Source organism: Entelurus aequoreus, linkage group LG06 (genome assembly GCF_033978785.1).
Source record: "Entelurus aequoreus isolate RoL-2023_Sb linkage group LG06, RoL_Eaeq_v1.1, whole genome shotgun sequence".
Lineage (NCBI taxonomy): Eukaryota > Metazoa > Chordata > Actinopteri > Syngnathiformes > Syngnathidae > Entelurus > Entelurus aequoreus.
The window spans coordinates 29,689,795-29,714,552 of record NC_084736.1 but is presented as its reverse complement, the minus strand read 5'-3'; the positions used below and the strand labels follow the sequence as shown (position 1 = coordinate 29,714,552).

The window sequence follows — 24,758 nt, the reverse complement described above, 5'->3', positions numbered from 1 at the left end:
AAACGTCGGACTAGTAGGGACATAAAAAAACATGGGATTTTCCAAACACCATGTGTTGAATAGGAGAATCAACATCTGCATTTCAAAATATGGCAAATCTGGGAAAATTATTTTAAAAATATGGCATTTCTCTACATCACAATAACTCACCATTTACTAAATTTTACACATTTATAGCAGTTTATGGATTTAATACATTGTAAGGTTTCCTTGGGAGAAACCCTGAAATATTGTGAACATTTAGACAAAAACAATTCTGAGCTCCTTCACGTAGATTATAGTTGAGACATTTTTCAAGATGGCTGACATTGTTTCTTCCTGGATGTTACAGAAAGTATGAGAATGTGTGAGCTGCTGCCTTCTCTTCTTTACTCAATAATCTCCTATTTGTCAATTTACACAAAGATAGTTTTTTTGGCAGAGATATATTTTCTGTCGTCTTCATGTCCATCCATATGTGTCACGTTGATTGTTTGATTGAATCACGGAACATGAAACTCCACGCGCTCCTTTAATGAGCCCACGCTCTGAGTGTTGTGGGCGGAGGCGTGTCGAGCGACTCGGTCGCTGCAGTAGTGAAAACAAACAAAACGGTACAGAGAAGAAAGGAAAAGAAGGACAAAAACGGATTTCCCTGCAAAAATGTAAAGTATTGACGGGCAAGCTGGGGAGACGTACCGTAGACGATCAGAAGAGGAAGGGAGGAAGAATTATCAGAAGAACTAAAATAAATGTGAATAAAAAAGGGAAAATTATTAACACAAAAAAAATTTTTGACAATAAAAGTCAGTTTTAGTCTTCAATGAATACGAAAAAAATGGGCTTCAGCAAAAAGGCTGGTGAATGAGCAGTGGTTATTACTATCTCCTTCACACTTGTTTTTAGTACTGGTATTGTATGTGTGTATATTTTATCTGCTGATTACAACTACTGTTGTAGTTGTAAAAAAAATTAAAGGCCGATGAAGACATACGTCAAAATGCCAAATATTGGCCCAGATAATCGGCCTATCCCTACCTATTATATATATATATATATATACAGTATGTTTTTACACTGCTCAATTACTTAACTTTGTGTAGCATCCTTAGAGTTTTAAGCTTTTTATTCTGGAATTTAAATACTTTTTTTCCCCTGTCGTCCTCTTAGACGCCTTTTCAGAAGACGATCGAATATTTGGATCCTATCAGCCCACTGTGGGAGCCCCCCCTGCAGGTCCCCAGTTGCGCAAGCAGTCCATCAGGTGTGTTTGTGTGTGACTCCAGTGCATGTTTGAGCTTCACCAAAACGGGCGTTCACCCGGTTTTATTTTTGCCTTTAAAAAATGTTTTTAAAGATTCTCGACAGAGAATGTCCGTCCTTCCAGCCTCGAAAAGAAGCCGCCCATCTCCCCGACATCCACTCGACCCCGCAACCCAGCCGACTGGCTGTGTCTCAAAGCAAGCGATGAGCCCGGCGACCTGGAAGAAGACGTCAAAGAGAGGAAGACCTCATCAGAGTCTCCCAAATCTCCCTCCTCGCCTTTGTTGGAGAGAAAGCCCGCTCTGACGGGCGGCCCAAAAACACCTGCTTCTAAAATAGAAGGAGATGCCCCCCTGTCGGCCTCCCCCAAAGCAGCAAAGCCAGATGCCACCAGAAGCCTGAAGATAAAGGATGATGTTGACGACTGGTTAGTGGGCGCTCTTAGCAGGAGGAGGTCTCTCACCGGATCCAACTCTGACGCCAAAGTCTCCAAGCAGGAGCAGTCTTTAGGTCTGGGAGAAGAAGTGGATCTGGAGTTGCTCGTGAGGTATTATGAGCATGCTAAATGTTCATCCATGGATTTGTGTGTCTTCACCAAAATATTCTGTCATTCCAGTAAGGAAGCCACTTCACACACTAGCAGGGGCAGAGACAACATTGTTGGGTAAGTTGTAAATAATTAGAAAAGCAATCAGAGAGCGCAGTCCTGCGCCAGGCTAAAGAATCCTTTAAAACAATCCAGAACTAAGACGATGATCCGGATCACCCTATAAAATGTAACCTCTTGTACGGAGGTTCATTTGTGTTTTTATTGCAAAACCTTTTTTTTCGCTGAATTTATGTAACTGAATTTTCTGCATTTGAATTTTGTCAACTACATTTTTTTTTTACATCAAATTATGCTGAGAATTTCATTAAATACAAATTTGAGCCCAGAATATGTGTTTAAAAGTTCAGTTTGTTAAAATACACTGTTTTGTATGATAGACTGTATTTATATTATTCACATGTGAATAATGCTGTATAATAGACTGTATTTATATTATTCACATGTAAAAATACCTAAGTGTTTATTGTCTATTGTGAGCGAACTGTGGTGCTGAATTTCTCCCAGGGATCAATAAAGTACTTTTTATTCTATTCTATTCTATTCTATTTAAATTTGAGTGTGTAAAAATGCAGTGTAAAAAAAAAAATCATTGTAAAAAAATTCAGCGCATAAAAATTCAGTGCAAAGATATTTGTTGCTCCAAAACTTTAGAACTACTTGCCGTAAATTAAGACTGAAGCAATCGATTCTGTCTCAGAACCAGCCAATGAGGTGCTTGCGTCTTAATTTACCTAAAATTGGTCTTGAGTTTGAATTTCTTTTACACTGAATTTTAAAAACAGATTTTTCATACAGTTGTTTTTTTTCACACTGATTTTTTTTTTTACACTGAAATTTTTTCTCCAAAATTTTTCTAAACGGATTTTTTTATAAACATTTTTACACACTGAATTTTTCATACGAAAAAAAAATAAAAAATTGCATACTGATATTTTGCACTAAATGTTTACACACTGATTTTTTTCTACTGAATTTTGGAACACTGTATTTTAACAGACTGAATTTTTGAACACACAAATTTTGTTTCCAAATTTTTATTAAATAAGATTGTCATAATTTGAGAGTTAGTTCACAAAATTCAAACGCAAACAATTCAGTTACATGAATACAGTGTCAATAACAAAAATTAACCTCCTTACACTTGTTTCTTATCCCATTTCTAACATTTAATTGAAAGTTAAATCAAAATCCGCCTATAACTCTCTAAGCCATGTTGCTAACTAACGAACAGACAGAAAGACCCCAGCAGATTCATTACCTCCTGGTAGAGGTAATGAATCGAAAAATAAATGCAATTTCCATGTTTGCGCATGTTTGTTTTGTTTGTCTTTCGTTTTTAAACAAGCTGCAAAAGGGTTCACTCACAAACTGAATGCTCTTGTCAGTCATCTGCTCTCTTTGTCTCTGTGGGTGGAGGCGAGGCCGCTAGCATACACATCCAGAGAAGTTCAGCCTAATAATATAAACATAAGGTAACGTACTAGAAATAACCCGGATGACTATCCCGTTTCGTACATTTTCTCAAGGTTTCATCAAAATCCGCCAATAACTTTTTGAGTTAAGTTGCTAACTAACAAACAGACAAACCCCAGCAAAATTATTTTCCTCTTATTCCTTATTTTATATATGATTTTTTTATTAATGATTTTATTATAGTACTGTTTTTGTTTTTGTTTTTGTTTTGTTTTTTATAACAATACCTGTATATATGTATATCCTGTGTTCTTAAGTGTAATTTCTATGTATTGTTGAATTTTTGTTTTGATGTTGTTATTGTCTTGTGTGATGGGCCCCAGGAAGACTAGAGGCTACTGTGTAGTAACTAATCGGGATCCGTTTTATTCAAATAAATCAAATACAAAAATCTCCTGGAGTATGTATAGTGGAACCTTGATTTACGAACTTAATTGGTTCTAGAACAGGGTTTGTATATAGAAAAGTTTGTATGGTGAAGCAAATTTCTCCATAAGAAACAATGCAAATATGAATAATGGTTCCCATCCTCAACAGGTGTCCATATTTTAGTGAAGGTTTGTACATTTTGAACAAAATATAAATTGCTTCAAACAAACATAACAAGTAGGTAATGAATCAACTGTCTCTTTATTAACAACCCAAAACAACAACGACAAGTCCAACTGTCCTGTATGCGCTGCTTTGCCAACACGCACATACACATAACTCCCTTTGGTGCCCCCACAAACAATCGGAAATCACAAAAATCTTTCATTTTAAAAACCATATTGATACAATAATTTAACATCCACTTTTAAAATGGTCAAAGGAGCAGCTCACGGAAGGAGAAAAAGGAGCAGTGGGTGTGTACGCGTGCTCTTTGAATAAGCGCCACTGAACAAGAGGTAGTTTTCTCCTCGTCCGTGAAAGAAGTCCATTTTGGCATCTTTTTCCAGAAAAGTTTGTTCTTATCACAATTAAAAATACGAAGCCGGCTTCCTCAGTCTCTTCAATACGAATGAATGAAAGAAGTGTCAGTACAGAGAGACATGGTTCACACACAGAGGCATATTTGGCGCGATCCAAAAAGGTGTCATTTGAAGAGTTCGCAAATAGAGGGGTTCGTAAATTGAGGTTCAACTGTATTGGATTTATGCTGACCTGACATTTCCATCTTCCATTTTTTGTCATGTCGCAGCTCCTCCCTCGGACAACCTCGCCCTGCTTCACAATCTGCTCCCGACAGAGATGAGAGAACCAAAGAAGGTATTTACCTCCCTTTGACGAAAACATTGGACAGATAGATATTACATTTACAAAAAGAGAATATGGAAGACCCCCTTTACAGTATATTTTGTTAGTCTGGACATGGTATCCATTGATCCAAAAGTCAAAGATCACCGATATCGTAAAAGAAGGCCTGGCTCACAATTTTGGGTTCCAGTTCATCCTAAACTTGTGTGATGTGGTTTAGGTCGGGGCTTTTTCTTTTCACACCAGATTCATCCAACTTACTTTATACACTGTTGTGCAGTCATGCAGGAACATAACATGGTCTTCCCCGAACTGTTTCCCCAAAGTTGGAAGCTTAAAATTGTCCAATATGTCTTGATAAGATAAAGACGTGAGATACTAACCCAACCTACGGTTTATTAATTTCAGATGTGCTTTAAGACATGGTGTGCAATCAAAGGTGTGCTTACATATCTGCTTTGTTTCCCAGCACTCTCACAGCCAAACCAGTTACCGAACTCATCAGCTGCGGTCCAGCAACAGGTACTGCCAAGTGGAAATTATGAGGGCTGTCAAACAGTGGCGGCTGCTGGTCTTTCAAGTAGTGGGAGCTCCTTTTCAGATACTCTCCACACACGAGTGCTGTCTCCAGTAACAGATAAAAGATGCTAGATTTGAAAAAGAAATCATCACTTACAGGATTGTAAAATTCAACTCAGAACAATGGAATAAAAGTTGTTCAATGCACTGTGATGCTACTACAATCAATGAGAAGAAGGTCAGCTGCCACCTAAGTAGCTGACTCTGCCGTGTGCTTCTTCCGGCTTGTGGTTGTGCCGCACGTGAATAGCGCGTCAAAATAAATAGAAATTATTGTTATTATCGCATTAACTTTGACAGCCCCAGAAATGGTATAAGACGATGACAGTATCTAATTTCTCTGCATGTCTTTTGAGCAGATGCCTTTTTCAGCGGACAGCCTGCAGCAACAATTGTTACTACAGCAGCAGGTAAAAAGAGTCCCTGCGTAGCCCGTCTTGCAAAATTGTAATATGCAGCACTTCATTATGGTCTCTGTGTGAAAGATGATGCAGTCGCTGGGGTTCCGAGGTGTTTTGGATGTTGCGGCACTGCAGAGACAGCCACCTGCAGAGGACCAGGATTTACAGGCTCGCATCATCCAGCTGGAGGGACAGGTACTTGAATATAGAACTTTTTTTTTACGTACTGCAAAAAAAATACAATAAATGTAGACTGGCAGTTTAGTCACCAGAATTTTATTGTATAATTTGCAGTGTTTATTTCCGCATTTTACTGTAAATGGAAAAATATTAGGCTACCACTGTTTGTTTTACGATAACATTCTGGCGACAGAGCGGCCAATTTTATACCGTAAAATCTATAGTTGTTGATGTTTTTACGTTATATTACTTTAATTACGGTAAAATTCTGGCGACTGAGCAGTCTGTTTTTTATTGTAAAATCTGTTGTTTGTGCTGTGTATTACTGTAAATGAAAGAATGGTGCTGTGTTTTTTTTAACGATAGAATTCTGGCAACTGAACAGTTTGTTTTTTTTTGTTTTTTTTTTTTGGTTTTTTACCATAAAATCTATTACTATTTTTATAATTGTACAATTTTAATGGATAAATTACTTTGGAATCATAAGTCAATCAGATATTTATTTGTATTTTAACACAAACATTTTGTAATGTATGATAATATAATATTTGTTATATTATTAGGAAACATAAAACTAATAGTTAATTATTATCATAACAGATTATAACTACTTTCCAACCTAAATTCATACAAATGTAACTCGCATTACATTATTATCATGAACAACATTATTATTACAGTCATACATAAATCAAACAGATATTTGACATTAACCAAAAAAATTTAACGTACCGGTATGTTGATATAATATTTATGATCACATTATTAGATAATATTAAAAAATATATGCAATTGCATGCAGTACATGTATTTTTTTCTGTCAAAATAGAAAGAATGAATACATTTTGTCAGTAAAGTTAAAAAAACTGTATTGGAAATGTTCTAATAAAGTAGTCAAACAAAATTGTCTTTCTTAGATTTATTGAATGGCTTGAGCTGTTCAATAGACACCAGTCACACATGGCAAGCATTAGTAAGAGAGTGTGCACCGGGGGAAGAGCGCATTACTCTTTTACACTGAATACTGGATGGTAGGGGGAGTAAGCACAGTTTGGGAGAGGAAGAGAGCTTATGACACAACAACAGCGGAAATACAGACCGTTTAGACAATGGTGCACTGTTAACTGGAATGAAGAAGTCAAGCAACGAGAAGGGAGAAGAAATACTTTCACAGTGAGTCATGCGGACAAGGTCATTCTCTGATCATAATTTTATTTTCACGGAATGTGCAGTTTGTAATAGACATAAAAGGTACATAATTATTTTCCATCACAGTACTTTATTGACACATTTTATTTTCAGGCTTTTACTGGCCAAATAAAAGGATATGGCGTGCCAAATCTAGACCTGGGTGATTTAGAATGATGGAGCAGGAGAATGCTCTTATATTGTGTTTAGACAGGATTGCAAACTGTAAATACTGTGTTTTTTTGCCCAGATTAAGACCTTGAAGCTGGAACGAGACCATAGCCAGATGTTACTGGAGAGTGCCCAGCAGCGACATCAACAGGACATGGAACTCATGGAAAACGCCCACAGGTATTTAGTCTCAAATGCACGTGTCTGCTTTTACACCTGTGCGCATCTTGGGTAACACCAACATCTAACCTCGCAGGACTCGCGTCAAGCTTCTCGAAGAATCGACCGCTCAGAGGGAGACACGGATGCGTCAGGAATGCGAAGACCTCATTGAGCGCTTGGCCGCACTAACGCAAAGCGCAGAGAAGGAGCGCTCGGACCTGCAGGCGCACTACCAGCGCAAACTGGCCCAGTTCCAGCAAGACCAAGACCGTGACGTAGAGAGACTGCGAGATCTGCAGAGGTGAACCCGACAAAGCTGGCGTTCAGGCACAATGCATGGTGCACATAAAAACTACTCTGTTTGCGCTTTCTCTCCGTGCGTCAATGCCTTGTGCGCAATTTCTGGTCAGCGCCAATCTGAGGGAAACTTTTCTGTGTCCTTTCTGAAGGAGATTAGAGTCTTTAGACAAGATAAGTGTATTTTGTCATTTATTTTAGAGTGGAACCTTAATTGGTTCTTGAGCAGGTTTCATAAATAGAAAGGTTCGTATAGTGAAGCAAATTTCTTCTTAAGAAACAATGTGAATCTGAATAATTGGTTCCAGCCTCGACAAAAGTCCATATTTTAGTGAAGGTTTGTTCATGGGGCGGTGTGGCGTAGTGGGTAGAGCAACCGTGCCAGAAACCTGAGGGTTGCAGGTTTGCTCCCCGCCTCTTACCATCTAAATATTGCTGCCGTTGTGTCCTTTGCCCCTGGTGCCGCTCACACCCGTGAAATGAATGATGAATGATAGGTGGTGGTCGGAGGGGCCGTAGGCGCAAATTGCAGCCACGCTTCCGTCAGTCTACCCCAGGGCAGCTGTGGCTACGAAAGTAGCTTACCACCACAAGGTGTGAATGATTGATGGGTTCAGAAAAACATGTAAAGCGACTTTGGGTACTTAGAAAAGCGCTATATAAATCCCAGGTATTATTATTATTATTAAGGTTTGTTCACTTTGGACAAAATATAAAGTGCTATACACTACTGTATATCAAACAAACATAACAAGAAGCCGATGGATCAACTGTCTCTTTACCAACAAGCCAAAACAACAACCGGTTGTCAGCTAGTAATTAGCACGGCAGTTGTCACCTAGCAGTTAATGTGCCAGTTGTCAGCTAACGATTAGGGTATTGGTTGTGAGCTAGGGATTAACGCTCAGGTTGTCAGCTTGTCATTAGTGCATTAAGGGCCTGCTTTACAAAGATCCAAACACCACATGCCAAACAGCGTGTGCAAAACACTAAATATTGCGTGTGATCTACTAAGACTGCATGTGCAATTGAAAAGTGGTGCAGACCGCCTTATTTAAATGAGAATTTTGCGTGCACACGGGGCTTTTACCATGGAGACGATCATTTTCTGAACATTCATGTTATCGTGTTACTACCTGGGAGCGATGTGTTGAACAAGCAGCACACTTCTATAATCTGTAACACCTTTTCTGAATCGCAATCTAGACAACAGAAACGTGTACACTGACACTTCAGTCTGTGCGCAAGGCTGTGGATAGCGTCACCAGCGCATTCGTGGGTCAAATGCAAAAAAAATGCACAATGAAAGACATATTTTCATGTTGAAGATATATTATAGTTATATATTTCCTAAATAAGAAAACAAACATTAAAAAACTAAACCGCCAACAGACACCAAAACACATCCATTGAATTCATTTTAATCAGCACCATCAATCATTCAGCAGCAATACAATTATAAAAGGAAATTGCTGAATAGACGATATGTCTAATATTGTTTTATTTTTCACACACACACGTAGGACGGAGGATTTTCGTCTGTCCGTTGTCTGTCTGTGCAGCGCGACCACTGGTCCTGCAGTGTGTGGAATTGCACGTACTTCTCACACAGGGGCGTTTTGATGATCAGCATATATTTTGCATATTCATGAAGACAGAGACGCAAAATGGATTGCACACCTTAATCGGCTCACTTAACAGACACAATTCTCTGCTTACTAGTTTACTAGATCAGCTTTTGCGTGTGCTATCAGGTTGGCACGTGTTTTAGTACGCGCAAACCTTTAGTCGATCAGGCTCTAAAAGCTGGAATGAAAGACCTCTCTTCATGTTAAAGATATATTATAGTTACCGTATTTTTCGGATTATAAGTCGCTCCGGAGTATACGTTGCACCGGCCGAAAATGCATAATAAAGAAGGAAAAAAACATATATACGTCGCACTCGAGTATAAGTCTCATTTTTGGGGGAAATTTATTTGATAAAACCCAACACCAAGAATAGATATTTGGAAGGCAATTTAAAATAAATAAAGAATAGTGAACAACAGGCCGAATAAGTGTACGTTATATGACGCATAAATAACCAACTGAGAACGTGCCTGGTATGTTAACGTAACATATTATGGTAAGAGTCATTCAAATAACTATAACATGTAGAACATGCTATACGTTTACCAAACAATCTGTCACTCCTGATCGCTAAATCCGATGAAATCTTATACGTCTAGTCTCTAAAGCTAAATAATATTATTTGATATTTTACGGTATTGTGTTAATAATTTCACACATAAGTCGCTCCTGAGTATAAGTCGACTTAAAAACTGCGACTTATAGTCCGAAAAATACGGTAAGCATTTTTTGCATCTTGAGCACAGTAGTGCAACCTCCCTCCCGTGCACCTTCAGCTGTAAAAAAAAACAAATGGTTTCATTGTAGATGCAATGCACGACTGCTTCTGAAATGCCCATAAAAGTAGTACATATTTGAAAACATTCATGATAGCATTAATGTGCTGTAAATGAGTGTCTCCGGGGTGAAAACAGTGTATATATAGTACTGGTACACGCAAAATCCTCATTTAAATAAACAATTGCACACCCAGTCTTAGTAGATCACACGTAATATGCCCGCTAAAAGAACACTCATTTTTATAGATTACACACGCTGTTTAGCGCAAGATATTTGGATCTTAGTAAATCAGGCCCTAAGTGTCAGCGAGCGATTGGCGTGCTCGGTACCGGCGTTATACTATTTTATTTGAATATCTTAGTATTGCACAAAAACAAGGTAGTTTAAGTATTTATAATTAGGGGGTCCCCGGCCCAACTCTTCATCAGTTTGGGGGTCCTTGATCTGGAAAACATAGAAGGATCAATGGTCTAAACCAGGGGTGTCCAAACTTTTTGACTTGGGCACCGCATTGGGCTAAAAAGATTTGGCCGGGGGCCGAAAGCCGACTGCATGTAAAGTAACTATGTGTGTGTGTGTGTACATATTATATTGATAAGATGAATATATATAATTAATATAATGGATATATAATTAATATAATTAGATATTAAGAGTATGTCAAAGTTTCACTCCTACCTTGTTTACGTCCCTGACGACCTTCCTTAAGTTTTGTGTCAGAAATATCAGGCAGCTAAAATGTGTGGAGAAAGTGTTTTATATTTTACCCATCATGCACTCTAATGGATTTAAATGGTTGTAATTTAGAATGTGTTTTATGGTGTTTGGATGTTTTTCATAATATCCACAATGTTCAGTTTGCAGGTTGTGTGACCATGTGTGTTGACATTTATGTTAGTTGTGTTTTTTGTGTTGTTTTTTGCACAATGACTAGGGAAGGTTGTTTGGATTGTTTCATAGAACTAAATCAGTGGCGATTTCTCTAAGACTGCAAGGGAAGCTCAGCTTCCCCTAAAATGTCAAAAAATAAGTCACTAAATATATAGTGTTGTGTGTACATGTTATTGACTAAAAATGCACTACACCGCGCTCTTTTGTTCAGAATCAGCTTCTTATCACTGGTAACGAGGCGGCTTTCCTCTCTCTCATTCCCGCAGCTCCACGGAGCTTTAAACAGTATAGAGCTTGGCGTCCACAGACTTCAATGGGGAAGCAAACACTGCTGCGAAACGAGACGAGTCATTGGATAAATGCTGGGCTTTGTCCCGCCCATTGGACGCTCAGCGTCTCTGGGGGTCTATGGGGCAGTGGGCTGGCCCGGACGCTCAACTTCTGCATGATGATTGGATGATCTGTCTAAGGCTGATTCCCTTTTTGATTGACAGCGAAATGAGAGAATCAGCGATCTTGTGTTGTAAACGTCCGTGGGACCTTTTTTCAATATTTATTCTGTTGTTCTGAGTTGAAGACTTTCCTGATTTTCTTAGCGACATTTTCTTTCTTAAAAACGACAAGCGACAAATAGAGCTTCTATTTCTGGTGTTTTTTTGTGTTTGGAGATTGACTTCTTTCATTCTGCAGTTTCTGTCCTTACCGAGCAGCAGGTGCTGCTGAGCCCCTCCACCTCAAAGCACTCACAGGCGAACAAACTTCGCACTAGCCTCGCGCCAGTCCCAGCTAGCGAGGTAGCAAGCTGCACATAATGGCAGATAATTCGATTTTTATTTTTTTTATTTGTTTTTATTGAACAACAAACATACATTTATAATGCACACAGGTGTACAAACTATTGTCATTAGTGGCAACGATTGGAGCTACATCTGCAGGTGTAGAGAGGAGCTTCTCCTGTTTAAAGCGGCTCAATCCAAAGACATACACCTGGGGATAGGTTGATTGGCAACACTAAATTGGCCCTAGTGTGTGAATGTGAGTGTGAATGTTGTCTATCTGTGTTGGCCCTGCAATGAGGTGGTGACTTGTCCAGGGTGTACCCCGCCTTCCGCCCGAATGCAGCTGAGATAGGCTCTAGCACCCCCCGCCACCCCTAAAGGGACAAGCGGTAAAAAATGGATGGATGGATGGAAGTCTTACACCCGCAACACCATGGGCCAAGGCCGTTTAAGCAGCCTACCTCTGCTGGCCTTTGAGAGGACACTTGTCAAATCCCTGGAAAAGACACTTTCTTTTACGACAGGGTCACAGACCACTTTCTTAAAAAGGAACAGAGGGTAGAATTTACGTATAAATAAACCAACACATTTTATGATGTAGGCCAAAATTGAGCTTCCCCTCCTTGAGAGACCAGCATCCGCCACTGAACTAAATACTGAGCTATTATTTCAAAGTACTTTCAAGGGTTATGATCTGATTTATTCACATAGTCCACAAGATGGCAGCAAATATGTAGCATTCAGAGACCGCCAGGTATTTCGGATTCATTTGAAAACATTCTGTGGTGCATTGCTTTGTTGATCTCATGATGTCTCGCGGGCCAAATTGAAGAGGCTGGAGGGCCACACTATGCGCGCAGATTTTAGCACTAGTGGCATATGATGATTTGGATTGCAAAAAATATACTCTACCACTCTTGAAAAAGGCTCTTTTCTGCTCCAGCATGACTTCCCACCCCGATGCTTGGATACGTTTGGTGTGGAAGAACTTGAGAGCCCTGACCTCAACCCAATGAAACATATACGTCCCAAACTATATATTGTGACAGAGTTTGCCCTTCACTTTGTTGCACAAGTTTCACTCGTAAAGCGTTGCTTCACACTTGTCTTTCCAGAAAATCTATTCTGGAGATGAAGAAAGACTACGAAGACCATGTCAATAGACTGAAAAGACTAAAAGAGGAGGAGATTGACGCAGTGACAAGTGCAACGTCTGAGACCAGGTTCCCCATGTCTTTATTTAGCCTGTTTTCCTTTGTTGGTGCATGTTTATAATTCATGTGAAAGGAAGGGAAACAAGTGCATCAATATTGTATTACATCGGAGCGCACAGAATAATTTGTGTTGTTATAGGAGTACGCCTTCTATGCCCAGGTCTCTGACTGTCGTGATCGAGAAGATGGAGCAGTTCTCTTCTCGTCTCGGAGGTCTCTCCACTCTGGTTGAGAGCAGACATGAGCACACGAGCCAAGACTTGGAGCAGGGGGCGCGGCACAGAGATGAGCAGCTTCGAAGTACGGACACAACACGCAGCGGTATTGACAAGTTAAGTTCTGAACGAGATGTTTGTTTCAGTCATGCAGGAGCGTTTGGCTCAGCAGCAGAAAGCAATGGCTGAGGAGAAGGCTTGCCTGAAGGAGATCATTTCCAGGATGGACACTCAGATCAATGAACAGCAGCGACAGCTTGAGAAGGTCAGGAGTAGAGATCCACGATATGTTTTTTTTAGGGCCGATACCGATTATTAATAGTCAAGGAGGCTGATAACCGATATTTGGAGACGATTTTCATTTGCGGTAAAAGTTATTTAATCATCTGCTTAGGCTGTTGCCCCCGTGACCCGACCTCGAATAAGCAGAAAAAGATATAGATGGATGGAAGAATGGGTTATATATTAACCTAGTGGCTAGAGCAGACGTGGGCATTCTGCGGCCCGCGGGCCACATCTGGCCCTTTGTGCGTCCCTGTCCGGCCCGCGTGAGACCAATCATAAATTACAAAATAAAATGTAAAAAAGTATCTATGTCGAGTGTGCAATACAACGGTGCTGCTTTTGTTTTGAAAAGCATTATTTGTATTACTTCCGTGTGGACGTATGCGTGTGCGTGATTGTGAGTGAATGTGAGCAGCTGCAATCACAAATTACAAAATAAAGTTGAAAAAACATCTATGTCGTGCGCGCAATACAACTCTGCTGCTTTTATTTTGAAAAGTGTTATTCATGGGCGTATGTCCGTGTGTAACCTGTGAGTGAAGGTGCACAGCGACAAGTGATGCACGGTTTACAACCGAAACGCTAAAAAGAGAAAAGTTGATGACGAATGGCGTGTTTTCAAAAAGACATGGACTGCCAAGCAATGTTCCCTCTAAGGTGCGCGCCTGCGCAATTGCGCACTGCTCAAGCGTCCTCTGCGCACAGCAAATATATGCCGCGCACCAAATCAAATCCCATCTGGATTCTAAACAAAATAAACACATTTATTCTGTGTAATTTTGCAATGCAACTTTGAGTGACAGTGACAACAAGCGGCCCTAACGGTGTTCGTCAACACCGTTCAATTATTGTAACGTCTATCGAGATGCTTCGAAGCCAGGAATTATATCGATCACTTTATTGAGCAAAACTGTTTATATTCAGCCATAACCACACCAAAAACATGAGTTTTCACACTTCTATCTCGAAAAACTAGTCATTTTCTGCCGTACAAACCAGGCCAAAACCAACTTGTCATCTGTCACCAACACGCATACCACTAAACCACTGGTGCGGTTATGGCCACACAAAAAGTCGGACAACTCAAACACCACACAAAGTTACACTATGACTCCTCAGTCATACGTGTGCTTATTCTACTGTCATTTATTATTAATGTTAATATATTTATATTAATCATGGAATGCTGTTACTAGAGAAAGTTACAGGAATGCACACTTCATCCTATGCTTACATTTCATTGTGCAACATGAGGATGTTTAAGGGGAACTAAATGTGATCTCTGAAAGGGGTACAAATGATTTCCAAAGCAGTGCTTTTGGTATAAAGTTAAGTTAGGTTAAATGAAAGTATTATTATTATTATTATTATTTATCTTACGGTATATATCAAAAATAATATTGAGCAAAATTTAATTGAAATATTGTCGATGTGGCCCTCCAGCAGTGCTCGGGTTGCTCATGCGGCCCCCGGTAAAAATTAATTGCCCACCCCTGGGTTAGAGTGTCCGCCCTGAGATCGGTAGGTTGTGAGTTCAAACCCCGGACGAGTCATACCAAAGACTATAAAAATGGGACCCATTACCTCCCTGCTTGGCACTCAGCATCAAGGGTTGGAATTGGGGGTTGAATCACCCCAAAATATTCATGGGCGCGGCCACCGCTGCTGCTCACTGCTCCCCTTACCTCCCAGGTGGTGAACAAGGGGATGGGTCGAATGCAGAGGACAAATTTCACCACACCCAGTGTGTGTGTGACTATCATTGGTACTTTAACTTTAACTTTAAACATGAATAGTATACACTACCGTTCAAAAGTTTGGGGTCACCCAAACAATTTTGTGGAATAACCTTCATTTCTAAGAACAAGAATAGACTGTCAAGTTTCAGATGAAAGTTCTCTTTTTCTGGCCATTTTGAGCGTTTAATTGACCCCACAAATGTGATGCTCCAGAAACTCAATCTGCTCAAAGGAAGGTCAGTTTTATAGCTTCTGTAACGAGCTAAACTGTTTTCAGATGTGTGAACATGATTGCACAAGGGTTTTCTAATCATCAATTAGCCTTCTGAGCCAATGAGCAAACACATTGTACCATTAGAACACTGGAGTGATAGTTGCTGGAAATGGGCCTCTATACACCTATGTAGATATTGCACCAAAAACCAGACATTTGCAGCTAGAATAGTCATTTACCACATTAGCAATGTATAGAGTGTATTTCTTTAAAGTTAAGACTAGTTTAAAGTTATCTTCATTGAAAAGTACAGTGCTTTTCCTTCAAAAATAAGGACATTTCAATGTGACCCCAAACTTTTGAACGGTAGTGTATGTCAGTAAAACAGCTGGACAAGGCTTTTATTTGCCTTTTTAACATTGTTTTTTTAAGAAATGTAGGATCAGTAGCAACATCCTTTTCTATTTGGCGCTAATGTTGTGGTTAATTTAGCAGAGAAAAAAATCAGGGGATTTCACAAACCCCTTCATTACGTGAGTCTAAGAGGAGCGTCTACATTTGCATTTCAAGAAGTGGCAAATCTCCTGGGAAAATTGGTAAAAATATGGCATTTCTCTACATCACAATAACTCGCCATCAACATTCCCTCTAAGGTGCGCGCCTGCTCATGCGTCCTATGCCGCGCACAAAATCAAATCCCACTCGAAACAAAATACGCATAACAGTTTGTTTTATATGATTTTGCAATGCAACTGTGAGTAACACAAGGCGGCCACAACAGATAAAACAATGTTTGTCAACACTGTTCAATTATTGTACCGTCTGTCGAGACGCTTTAAGAGGACAAAAATTCCATCTATCCCTTTATTTAGCAAAATTGTTTGTCGGCCATAACCACACCAAAAACAATTGTAAAATACTCCTACCTAGCAAAACTGGTCATTATCTACCGTACAAACCAAGCCAAAAGCAAGTCTTTGTCATCTGTCATATCAACAGCTGCCGCTTGCTCTCTCTCACCTGCACCAACACATGCACTCAGGGCAATTAGCCACTGATGCGTTTATGGCCACACAAAAAGTTGGACAACTCCAACACTACACATTAAGTGTAAATTCCAGGTCGTTACACTATGACTCCTCAATCAGATGTGTGCTTATTCTACTGTCGTTTATTAAGAATGTTAATTTTTGGATATCAATCATGAAATTATGTTACTAGATTACAGAATTGCCAATAGAAATATTTATTTCACAGGCAGAAAGTTACAGGAATGCAAACTTAATCTCATGCAACATGTGAATGTTTTATGGGGAACTGAATGTGATCTCTGAAAGGGGTACACGATCTTTCCAAAGCAGGCCCCCGAACCCAGGCATAAAATACTATAGCACATAGCTGATAAAAAAAAACAATATTTAAGTGGGCCAAATCACTTAGAATAGAAACTAATCTCATGAAAATGACTACTGGAGTGGCATAGCTCAGTTGGTAGAGTGGCCGTGCCAGCAACTTGAGGGTTCCAGGTTCGATTTCCTCTTCCGCCATCCTAGCCTTTGCCGTTGTGTCCTTGGGTAAGACACTTTACCCACCTGCTCCTATATGATGTAGTTACGTTGTGATTAATAAATGTTAGGTACACTTTCACAAAAGTGGCGGATTCCGATACAGACAGTATTCAAACTATTTCCTTATTTTCTTTTATAAGGCAAGTTTATTCCATCTACACCAGAAGTGTCCACACTTTTTCCACAAAGTTACAGCATGCAGGGGCCATTCTGATATTTTTCATTTTCAATACTATCATGGTAAAGGTCCTGCAGGACCCGAAAGGGTATCAGTCATTAAAGTGTTAAACAAGGCGTATATTATTTATTTATTTTTTGTACTTTCAACAATTAAATATCTACAGATCAACTTCAGATCCATCCGTTGCCATAAATGTTTTTTCGTTTTATTATTAATGGTCTTTAAAAAAACAAACTGTTTTTATGGTAAGCACACAAAATATACAATATTTTCACCAAAACATTTTTCAAAATGGAATATTTGATGTGAATTATTTGGAGCCCTTAAAGGTCAATAATTCATAACGACATTGCTTTTGTGTCATTATCATTTTTGGAAAAATGACAGTTTAAAAGACCTGACTAAAAGTCTCAGGGGTACAAAAGGCCCAAACTCATAAAAGTGTTAAAAAATAAGTCATATATCAATGTATATTATTTCTACTTTCAAAGCTTAAATCTCTAGATTAACTTCAGATATATCTGTTGATTATAAGTCATTATTATTTTTGGAGCAATGACAGTTTTAAAGTAAAAAAAAAAACTGTCTGCATGACAGCTTTGTGTTATGAGTGTCAACATTGCAACATTTTATTGTTACATTCCAACTGTTTGCTCTTTATTTCCACTTCTTATGTTTTGTTTTGTAATAGTATAGTATTTTAAAATATAACTGATCGACACTTCTTAAACTTTGCTAAGCACTTATTTCTTGGTGACGTTTCAAGATAGTGGTTAGCTTAGCGATTAGCTTGTCTGTGTAACATGTTTAGCATCGTCCTACAGTACGTCAGTGATGTTACTTGTAAGGGATGTAGTTTGTCGTTGTTAGACTGTAAAATATATAAAAATATCTATATAAATTTACTTTAATTGATTTATTTGCCACAATGGAGGCTTATTGGCTTAGGGGAGTGGCTCCACATTATGTATGGAGATACAGTTAGCTGCGAGCCGCCTCTGTAAGCATGGAAAATTAAAATTGTTTACAAATATAAATATAAGACCCGGTTCCCATCAATGCCAGATCCTCCATGCCCAAACCTAGTCGTAAGCGAGGGATTAGAACCACACATTATGTGCCTTGCACACGCTACAAACTGGGAGCTAGCAAACATATCTACTCTCAAGTCGTACACAAGCAGTATAAAACTGGACTACAGTCGGGAAGGGATTCATATGCCCCCAATCCTGAGGGGATCTCTCGTGAGAGGAAGGTGGGGGATTTAATCGTTTTGCAATGCTGTCTGCTGAAAATAATGGAAAGTGCCACTCTGCATAGCAACTGACACTGTGGTCAAAGTTGGAATTGCCACAAAACACATTTTAATAGTCAACACTCTACTGCCGTCTGGCGGCTAAAGTAAATAGTGCACGTCCCAATTTGTCACGTTTCATGTGTCAGGTAAACCGCGGCGAACAGGGCCATTTGAATTTCCTACTGTACGACGACACTGATGACGCAGTTCTTGTTTCAGGAGCGCTGGAAGGTGACCGCGGAGCAGGCCAAGGTGGAATCCTCCCTTAAAAGCCTGGAGGATGAGCGACGGTCCCTGACGATGCAGATGAACATGGAGCGAGAGGAGCTGGAGAGAGCCAAGGTGAGGCTCGTTCAAGGACAACAGAACCTGGAGATTTGAAACCCTGCCCCAGAAATGATGCTCGAAACCGGTTTTCCCGGTTGTTCGATAAGAAAAGAACCGAGTTCTCGGACTCGAATCCCTTTTTGAGAACCGGTACTCGTTATCGAGACCACTATAGTAAAGAAAAAGAGTTGGTTCTTTATTCGAATCCCTGGGAACGACTCGCGTCCCGACAAGAAATGCCCCGTGTGACATCACAAGAAATGACGTCACGTAGCTCAGTCATTTGTCACGGTGGGATGCAGCGTGCTGCGGTTCGTTCCCGGGATGCAAAACTGACGGCGCCGGACGAAAGCGTGCAGGTAGGAGATGATTTATTTCTCATAAATCATACACATTACAACAGACAGGAACGAAACAAAAGGAAAGTGTGCCGTTCGCACGAGAAGCTAAAGCAAAAACTTACTTAGCACAGGAATACTAGAAGCTAAGGTAACTTTAGCACAGGAATCATGAGCTCGAAAACCAGAATGCCAACGTAACTGTTGCAAATGCAAACTAAACAAAACATGATCCGACCATATCATAATACATCACAGTTTCATAAATCATTTCACTTTACAGGAGTAGGAAGAAGTAAAGCTTATTTAATCCTACCCCTTTCCCACTTCATAGCGTTTACAAATATATACATCATTTACTGACCTTTTTATAATGAAATATCTGTGAATTAGTATATACAACAGTTTTGTAATATGTAATTAATTAATTCAGCCATTATTAATATACTGAGATGAAGAATATCTTATTTTCAATAAGGTTGAAAGTATTTCTCATAATTCTTCTTCTTTGTACTTTGTAAGCACTATTCATTTGAACAACCTCTTAAACTGGATCATATCAGTACAATGTTTAACTTCTTTACTTAATCCATTCCATCATTTAATTCCACATCATTTTAGCTGTTTGCAATTTGACCAAATCATCGAACTTTAACATTTTTGACTCAATAAATAAAGTGTTTATATGTTCTCTATATCCAACATTATGTATCAGTCTAATTGATCTTTTTTGAAACACGGTTAACGAATGTAGCAAGCATTTGTAGTTATTTCCCCACATTTCTGCACAATAACTCAGATATGGTAATACTATAGTAGCGAGCAGTAGAGAATGTGAAGTGATTTGTTAAACCAAATATTGTGTTTTTTTCCATATACAACAGCCTATCTGGACTCGATAAGAGAATCGATAAGGAATCGGTTCGATTAGAGGATTCGATAATAGGCTCGAACTCGATAATTTCTTATCAAACATCATTCCTACCCTGCCCCCCCTTCCTTAACAGAGCGCGTTATTGGAGGAGCAGAAGTCGGTGATGCAGCAGTGTGCAGACGACAGAAGGAAACTGGCCGCCGAGTGGAACGTCTTCCATGCCCAGGAGAAACAGAGGCGAGAGAGGGCCGAGCAAGACGTCAGCACGCTCCTGGACAGGAGGGAAGGCTCCATCATGAGTCTGGCACAGGTGAGCTCAGACAGATTCTCAGCGAATCCACTCCGTTTGAAACCCAGAGTGAATAGAACCCCGGTGGGGCCCGCAGGAGCAAGCTGATTTGAAGCTGCGTAGCGGAGATCTGAAACAAAGGGAGGCGACAGTGGCTCAGGAAAGAGAAGCTCTGGAACAACTCCGAGTGGAACTGAATCGGGAAAAGGAAAGGATAAGCAGCACCGCTCTGAGGCTGAAGAGTCGAGCACAGGAGGTGGATTCCTTCAGCAAGGTAACTCATGAAATAGCACTACGTTCTTGGGTGCACATGGTAAAGTTGGCAGTAGAAAGGACTACTTAGACTTAGACAAACTTTAATGATCCACAAGGGAAATTGTTCCTTGTGGACTAGATATCAAGCATTGTTTGTTTTTTTTCAAGGCCGATACTGATTATTAGTAACCTGACTCTAGCCAAGATCCTTGTAGTTCGCTGAGCTCCACACAAGGATCTGGGCTCGAGGGCATTGCAAAGTCCTTCAAGATAGCAAAAAATAATGAACCAATCAGGATCGCCGGGCGGGATTTTATAGATGTGACGTAGCGCCGAAGCGACTGTTTGATTCAAACAACAACAGCGAGGAGTTGTGTGCTGACATTGATTCTGCATATTTTCTTTGCACAAACAACATCGATCGTCTACTGACATTGCTGCGTTGTTTGAGTAAAAGTTCTCGCTCTGTCGTTATCCAATATGTCGACTATTCTGTTTTGGATTTCCCAGCGTCGCTCTCATCAGCGTCACGGGTTGATTTCCATGTGAGTGGTTGAAGTAGCACGTCATTCAAGATAACAGACAAGTGGTTCATCCAATCACATACAATGATTTTTTTTTTTACAAGGCCCCGCCTTCTGAAGTACATCTCCTATTGAGAAGTCCCAGATCCTTGTGTGGAGCTCAGCGAACTACAAGGATCTGTCGAGAGTCAGGTTAGATTATTAGTAGTCAAGGAGTAAAACGTATTTAAACATGGTTATTATGCGTCTGTAAACAGCTAGACAAGGATTTAATTTTTTTTCTAGGAAATGATGGACCAGTAGCGACATAATGTTTAATGCAGCGCTAATGTTGTGGTTCTTTTAGCAGCAACACCTTTATTGTTTTTCAAAATATAGCAAATCTCCTGGTAAAATTGGTCAAAATACGGCATTTTTCTACATCACGACAACTCACCATCTATTCCATTTGATAACACTTTATGGGTTAATACATTCTGAGGTTTCTGAAATATTGCCAACATTTCAATAAAAACTATTCTGGGCTTCTTCACGTAGATTATAGTTGGTACATTTTCCAAGCTGGCTGACATAATTTCTTCCTGGATGTGACAGAAAGTATGAGAACGTGTGAGCTGCTGCTCTTAACTTATATAATTATCGCCTATTTGTCATCCATCTCTGCCGTGTTGGGGTTTGATTGAATCACGGAACATGAAACTGGCAGTGCTCCTTTAATTAACACACGCTCCAAGTATTGGGGACGGAGGATTGTCGAGTTGATCTCTGCAGTAGTAAAAAACAAAAAAACGTAATCGGAAAGAAGGACAAAATCTGGATTTCCCGGCAAAAATTCAAAGTTTTGGTAAGCAGAGGGGGCAGCATGGTGAAACAGGGGTTGGTGCATGTGCCTCACAACACAAAGATCCTGAGGTTCGAGCCCCGCTTGGGGTCTTTCTGTGTGGAGTTTGCATGGTCTCCCCGTGACTGCGTGGCACCTCCAAAGACATGCACCTGGGGATAGGTGGATTGGCAACACTAAATTGGCCCTAGTGTGTTAATGTGAGTGTGAATGTTGACTGTCTATCTGTGTTGGCCCTGCGATGAGGTAGCCCGAATGCATCTGAGATAGGCTCCAGCACCCCCAGTGAACCCGAGACCGACAAGTGGTAGAAAATGGATGGATGGATGGGTAAGCAGAGGAGACGTACTGTCGGCGACCAACAGTGGAGGAGGGGGTTCGGGGCATGGCTGCATCAGTGCAGAATTCTCACAAGAACTAAAATAGATGCCTTGTCAGATATCAAAACATATATAGAAATACTTTTTCATGCAGAACAAACTTGAGCAGTGCTTATTTACCATCTACATCACTAATATTTATTTTTTAAATACTGATATCATTTGTGTATAAATTCAATCTAAAAAATGTTTTAATAAAGACAGATATACGTAAAAATGACAAATATCGGCGTCATTATTCGGGTGATCTATAGAATGGACATCCTGCTGCAAGGCTGTAATTTGTACTAAGCCAAAAGTCAGTTTGGCCCCATTGACACTGCACACCAAATCAGATTTTTTGCCCTCAAGTGACAGATCTGATTTGTTTTTGCCAGTCTAGATGCTCCAAAGTGCTTCAAATCTGATCTTTTGACATCAGATTCAGGCCACATCCGGAGGTAATCCTGAATCAGATTGGAATCTGATCTTTTCAAATGTGACTTAAGTCTAAACGCAATGCGACACGAATGTGAATTTTCCGTCAGCTTTGAGCGAGCTACGTCACTTGTGTGCGCCGGCCGGAAAGACACAGTCGCCAGCGGAAGTGGATATTTCATCCCTACATCCGATTTCGGTGAGCAAAGTCTTTTTAAGACGACCAAATTTTCGGTGCATCACTTGTCAATAGTGCATAAATAACCGGCTATATGTAATATATAAATATATATTTTGATTCAGAAGAAATAGCCATTGTTGAAAGACCGGAATTGACACTTTGGCACATTTGGTTACATGTAAGTTGAAAATCTCACTTAGATTCACGCTGATGTCCTTGACGGCCATAAAAACATTACAACCCTCCCAAATATATTACACTATATACATCTATTAATACATTACATTACTTTCACGTAAAAAAATGTTTTGTGTGTTGTGACTTATACTTTATTTTGTAATAGTAGCGACTACCTCCTGGTCAACTTCCTTTGTTTTCACTTTATTGAAGTGCGCATGCAATTGACGTCGAGGCCACATTGGGGCCACGTGCAAGTTTACACCGGAGTCTAATAAAAAACATATTTAGTTGCAGTGTAGATAGACAGTCAGCTGGAAAAAAAATCAGATCTCCAAAAAATCCAATAATGGCCACTTTGGCCTGCAGTGGAACTGTTGTCATTTTGTCCCCTGCACGATCTAGAAACAATGTTACGCTATAGTAAATAGACACAGGTCAAACACTAGCACCAAGCAGAAAATCCCTGTTCCCCTTTAGACCGTCTTCAGGCTCATTGATTGGCGCTGACGTTTCTTGCTAAAGTGATTGGCCGTTCTAGTTGTCACTCAAGGAGTCTGTGTTCATAATATGCTACTTTTAACATGTTTTGCCTGGGTTGTGTTTTTATTTTAACAGCAGAGGTTTCATTTGCATTAACATTTAGACACAGTCTTGTAAATAACATACCGTAATTTCCGGACTATAAGCCGCTACTTTTTCCCCTCGTTCTGGTCCCTGCGGCTTATACAACGGTGCGGCTTATTTACGGCCTGTTCTTCTCCGACACCGACGAAGAGGATTTCGGTGGTTTTAGTACGCAGGAGGAAGACGATGACACAATGATTAAAGACTGACTTTTCATATACCTGTAGGCTGGTTATTTTGATAACGTACAGGCGAGCACTTTGTATTACTTTGCACCGTTGTATTATTTGTACTCTGCACGAATGCTGTTCGCCATGTCAAAGATGTGAAAGTTTGATTGAATGATTGAAAGATTTATTGTTAATAAATGGGACGCTTTGCGTTCCCAAACAGTCATCTCTGTCCCGACAATCCCCTCCGTGGTAGCAGGAACCCCTATATACTACGGTAATTACACATCAAAACCCTGCGGCTTATAGTCGGGTGCGGCTTATATATGGAGCAATCTGTATTTTCCCCTAAATTTAGCTGGTGCGGTTTATAGTCAGGTGCGGCTTATAGTCCGGAAATTACGGTAATGTCATGGCTGTCTTGAGTTTTCAATAATTTCTACAACTCTTGTTTTTTTTTTTTGATAGAGTGATTGGAGCACATACTTGTTGGTCACAAATAACATTCATGAAGTTTGGTTCTTTTATGAATTTATTATGGGTCTACTGAAAATGTGACCAAATCTGCTGGGTCAAAAGTATACATACAGCAATGTTAATATTTGGTTACATGGGTATTGTGGCCAAACAACTCATTTTTCATCTGAATGGACAAATATAAAACCTTCTGGAGGAAAGTTCTGTGGTCAGATGAAACAAAAATTGAGCTGTTTGGCCACAATACCCAGCAATATGTTTGGAGAAGAAAAGGTGAAGCCTTTAATCCCAGAAACACCATGCCTACCTCATGGTGGTGGTATTATTATGCTCTGGGCCTGTTTTGCTGCCAATGGAACTAGTGCTTTACAGAGAGTAAATAGGACAATGCAAAAGGAGGATTACCTCAAAATTCTTCAGGACAACCTAAAATCATCAGCCCGGAGGTTGGGTCTTTGGTGCAGTTGGGTGTTCCAACAGGGCAATGACCCCAAACACACGTCAAAAGTGGTAAAGGAATGGCTAAATCAGGCTAGAATTAAGGTTTT

The 24,758-nt window shown here is 39.9% G+C and overlaps 1 protein-coding gene across 8 annotated transcripts in view; it reads left to right on the top strand.

Annotated features, from left to right (window-relative positions):
- Positions 1–24,758, top strand: part of LOC133652104 (fas-binding factor 1 homolog) — a 64,417-nt gene that overhangs the window by 33,608 nt on the left and 6,051 nt on the right. For all 8 annotated transcript variants that reach the window (XM_062050493.1, XM_062050488.1, XM_062050487.1 and 5 more), the window contains 15 exons: positions 1,150–1,243; positions 1,337–1,789; positions 1,859–1,906; positions 4,506–4,573; positions 5,031–5,083; positions 5,500–5,550; positions 5,626–5,736; positions 7,160–7,260; positions 7,337–7,543; positions 12,736–12,843; positions 12,995–13,134; positions 13,196–13,314; positions 18,553–18,675; positions 20,006–20,182; positions 20,259–20,435. In XM_062050493.1, the coding sequence (XP_061906477.1) occupies positions 1,150–1,243; positions 1,337–1,789; positions 1,859–1,906; positions 4,506–4,573; positions 5,031–5,083; positions 5,500–5,550; positions 5,626–5,736; positions 7,160–7,260; positions 7,337–7,543; positions 12,736–12,843; positions 12,995–13,134; positions 13,196–13,314; positions 18,553–18,675; positions 20,006–20,182; positions 20,259–20,435 (2,030 nt within the window). The remainder of the gene's footprint in view (positions 1–1,149; positions 1,244–1,336; positions 1,790–1,858; positions 1,907–4,505; positions 4,574–5,030; positions 5,084–5,499; positions 5,551–5,625; positions 5,737–7,159; positions 7,261–7,336; positions 7,544–12,735; positions 12,844–12,994; positions 13,135–13,195; positions 13,315–18,552; positions 18,676–20,005; positions 20,183–20,258; positions 20,436–24,758) is intronic.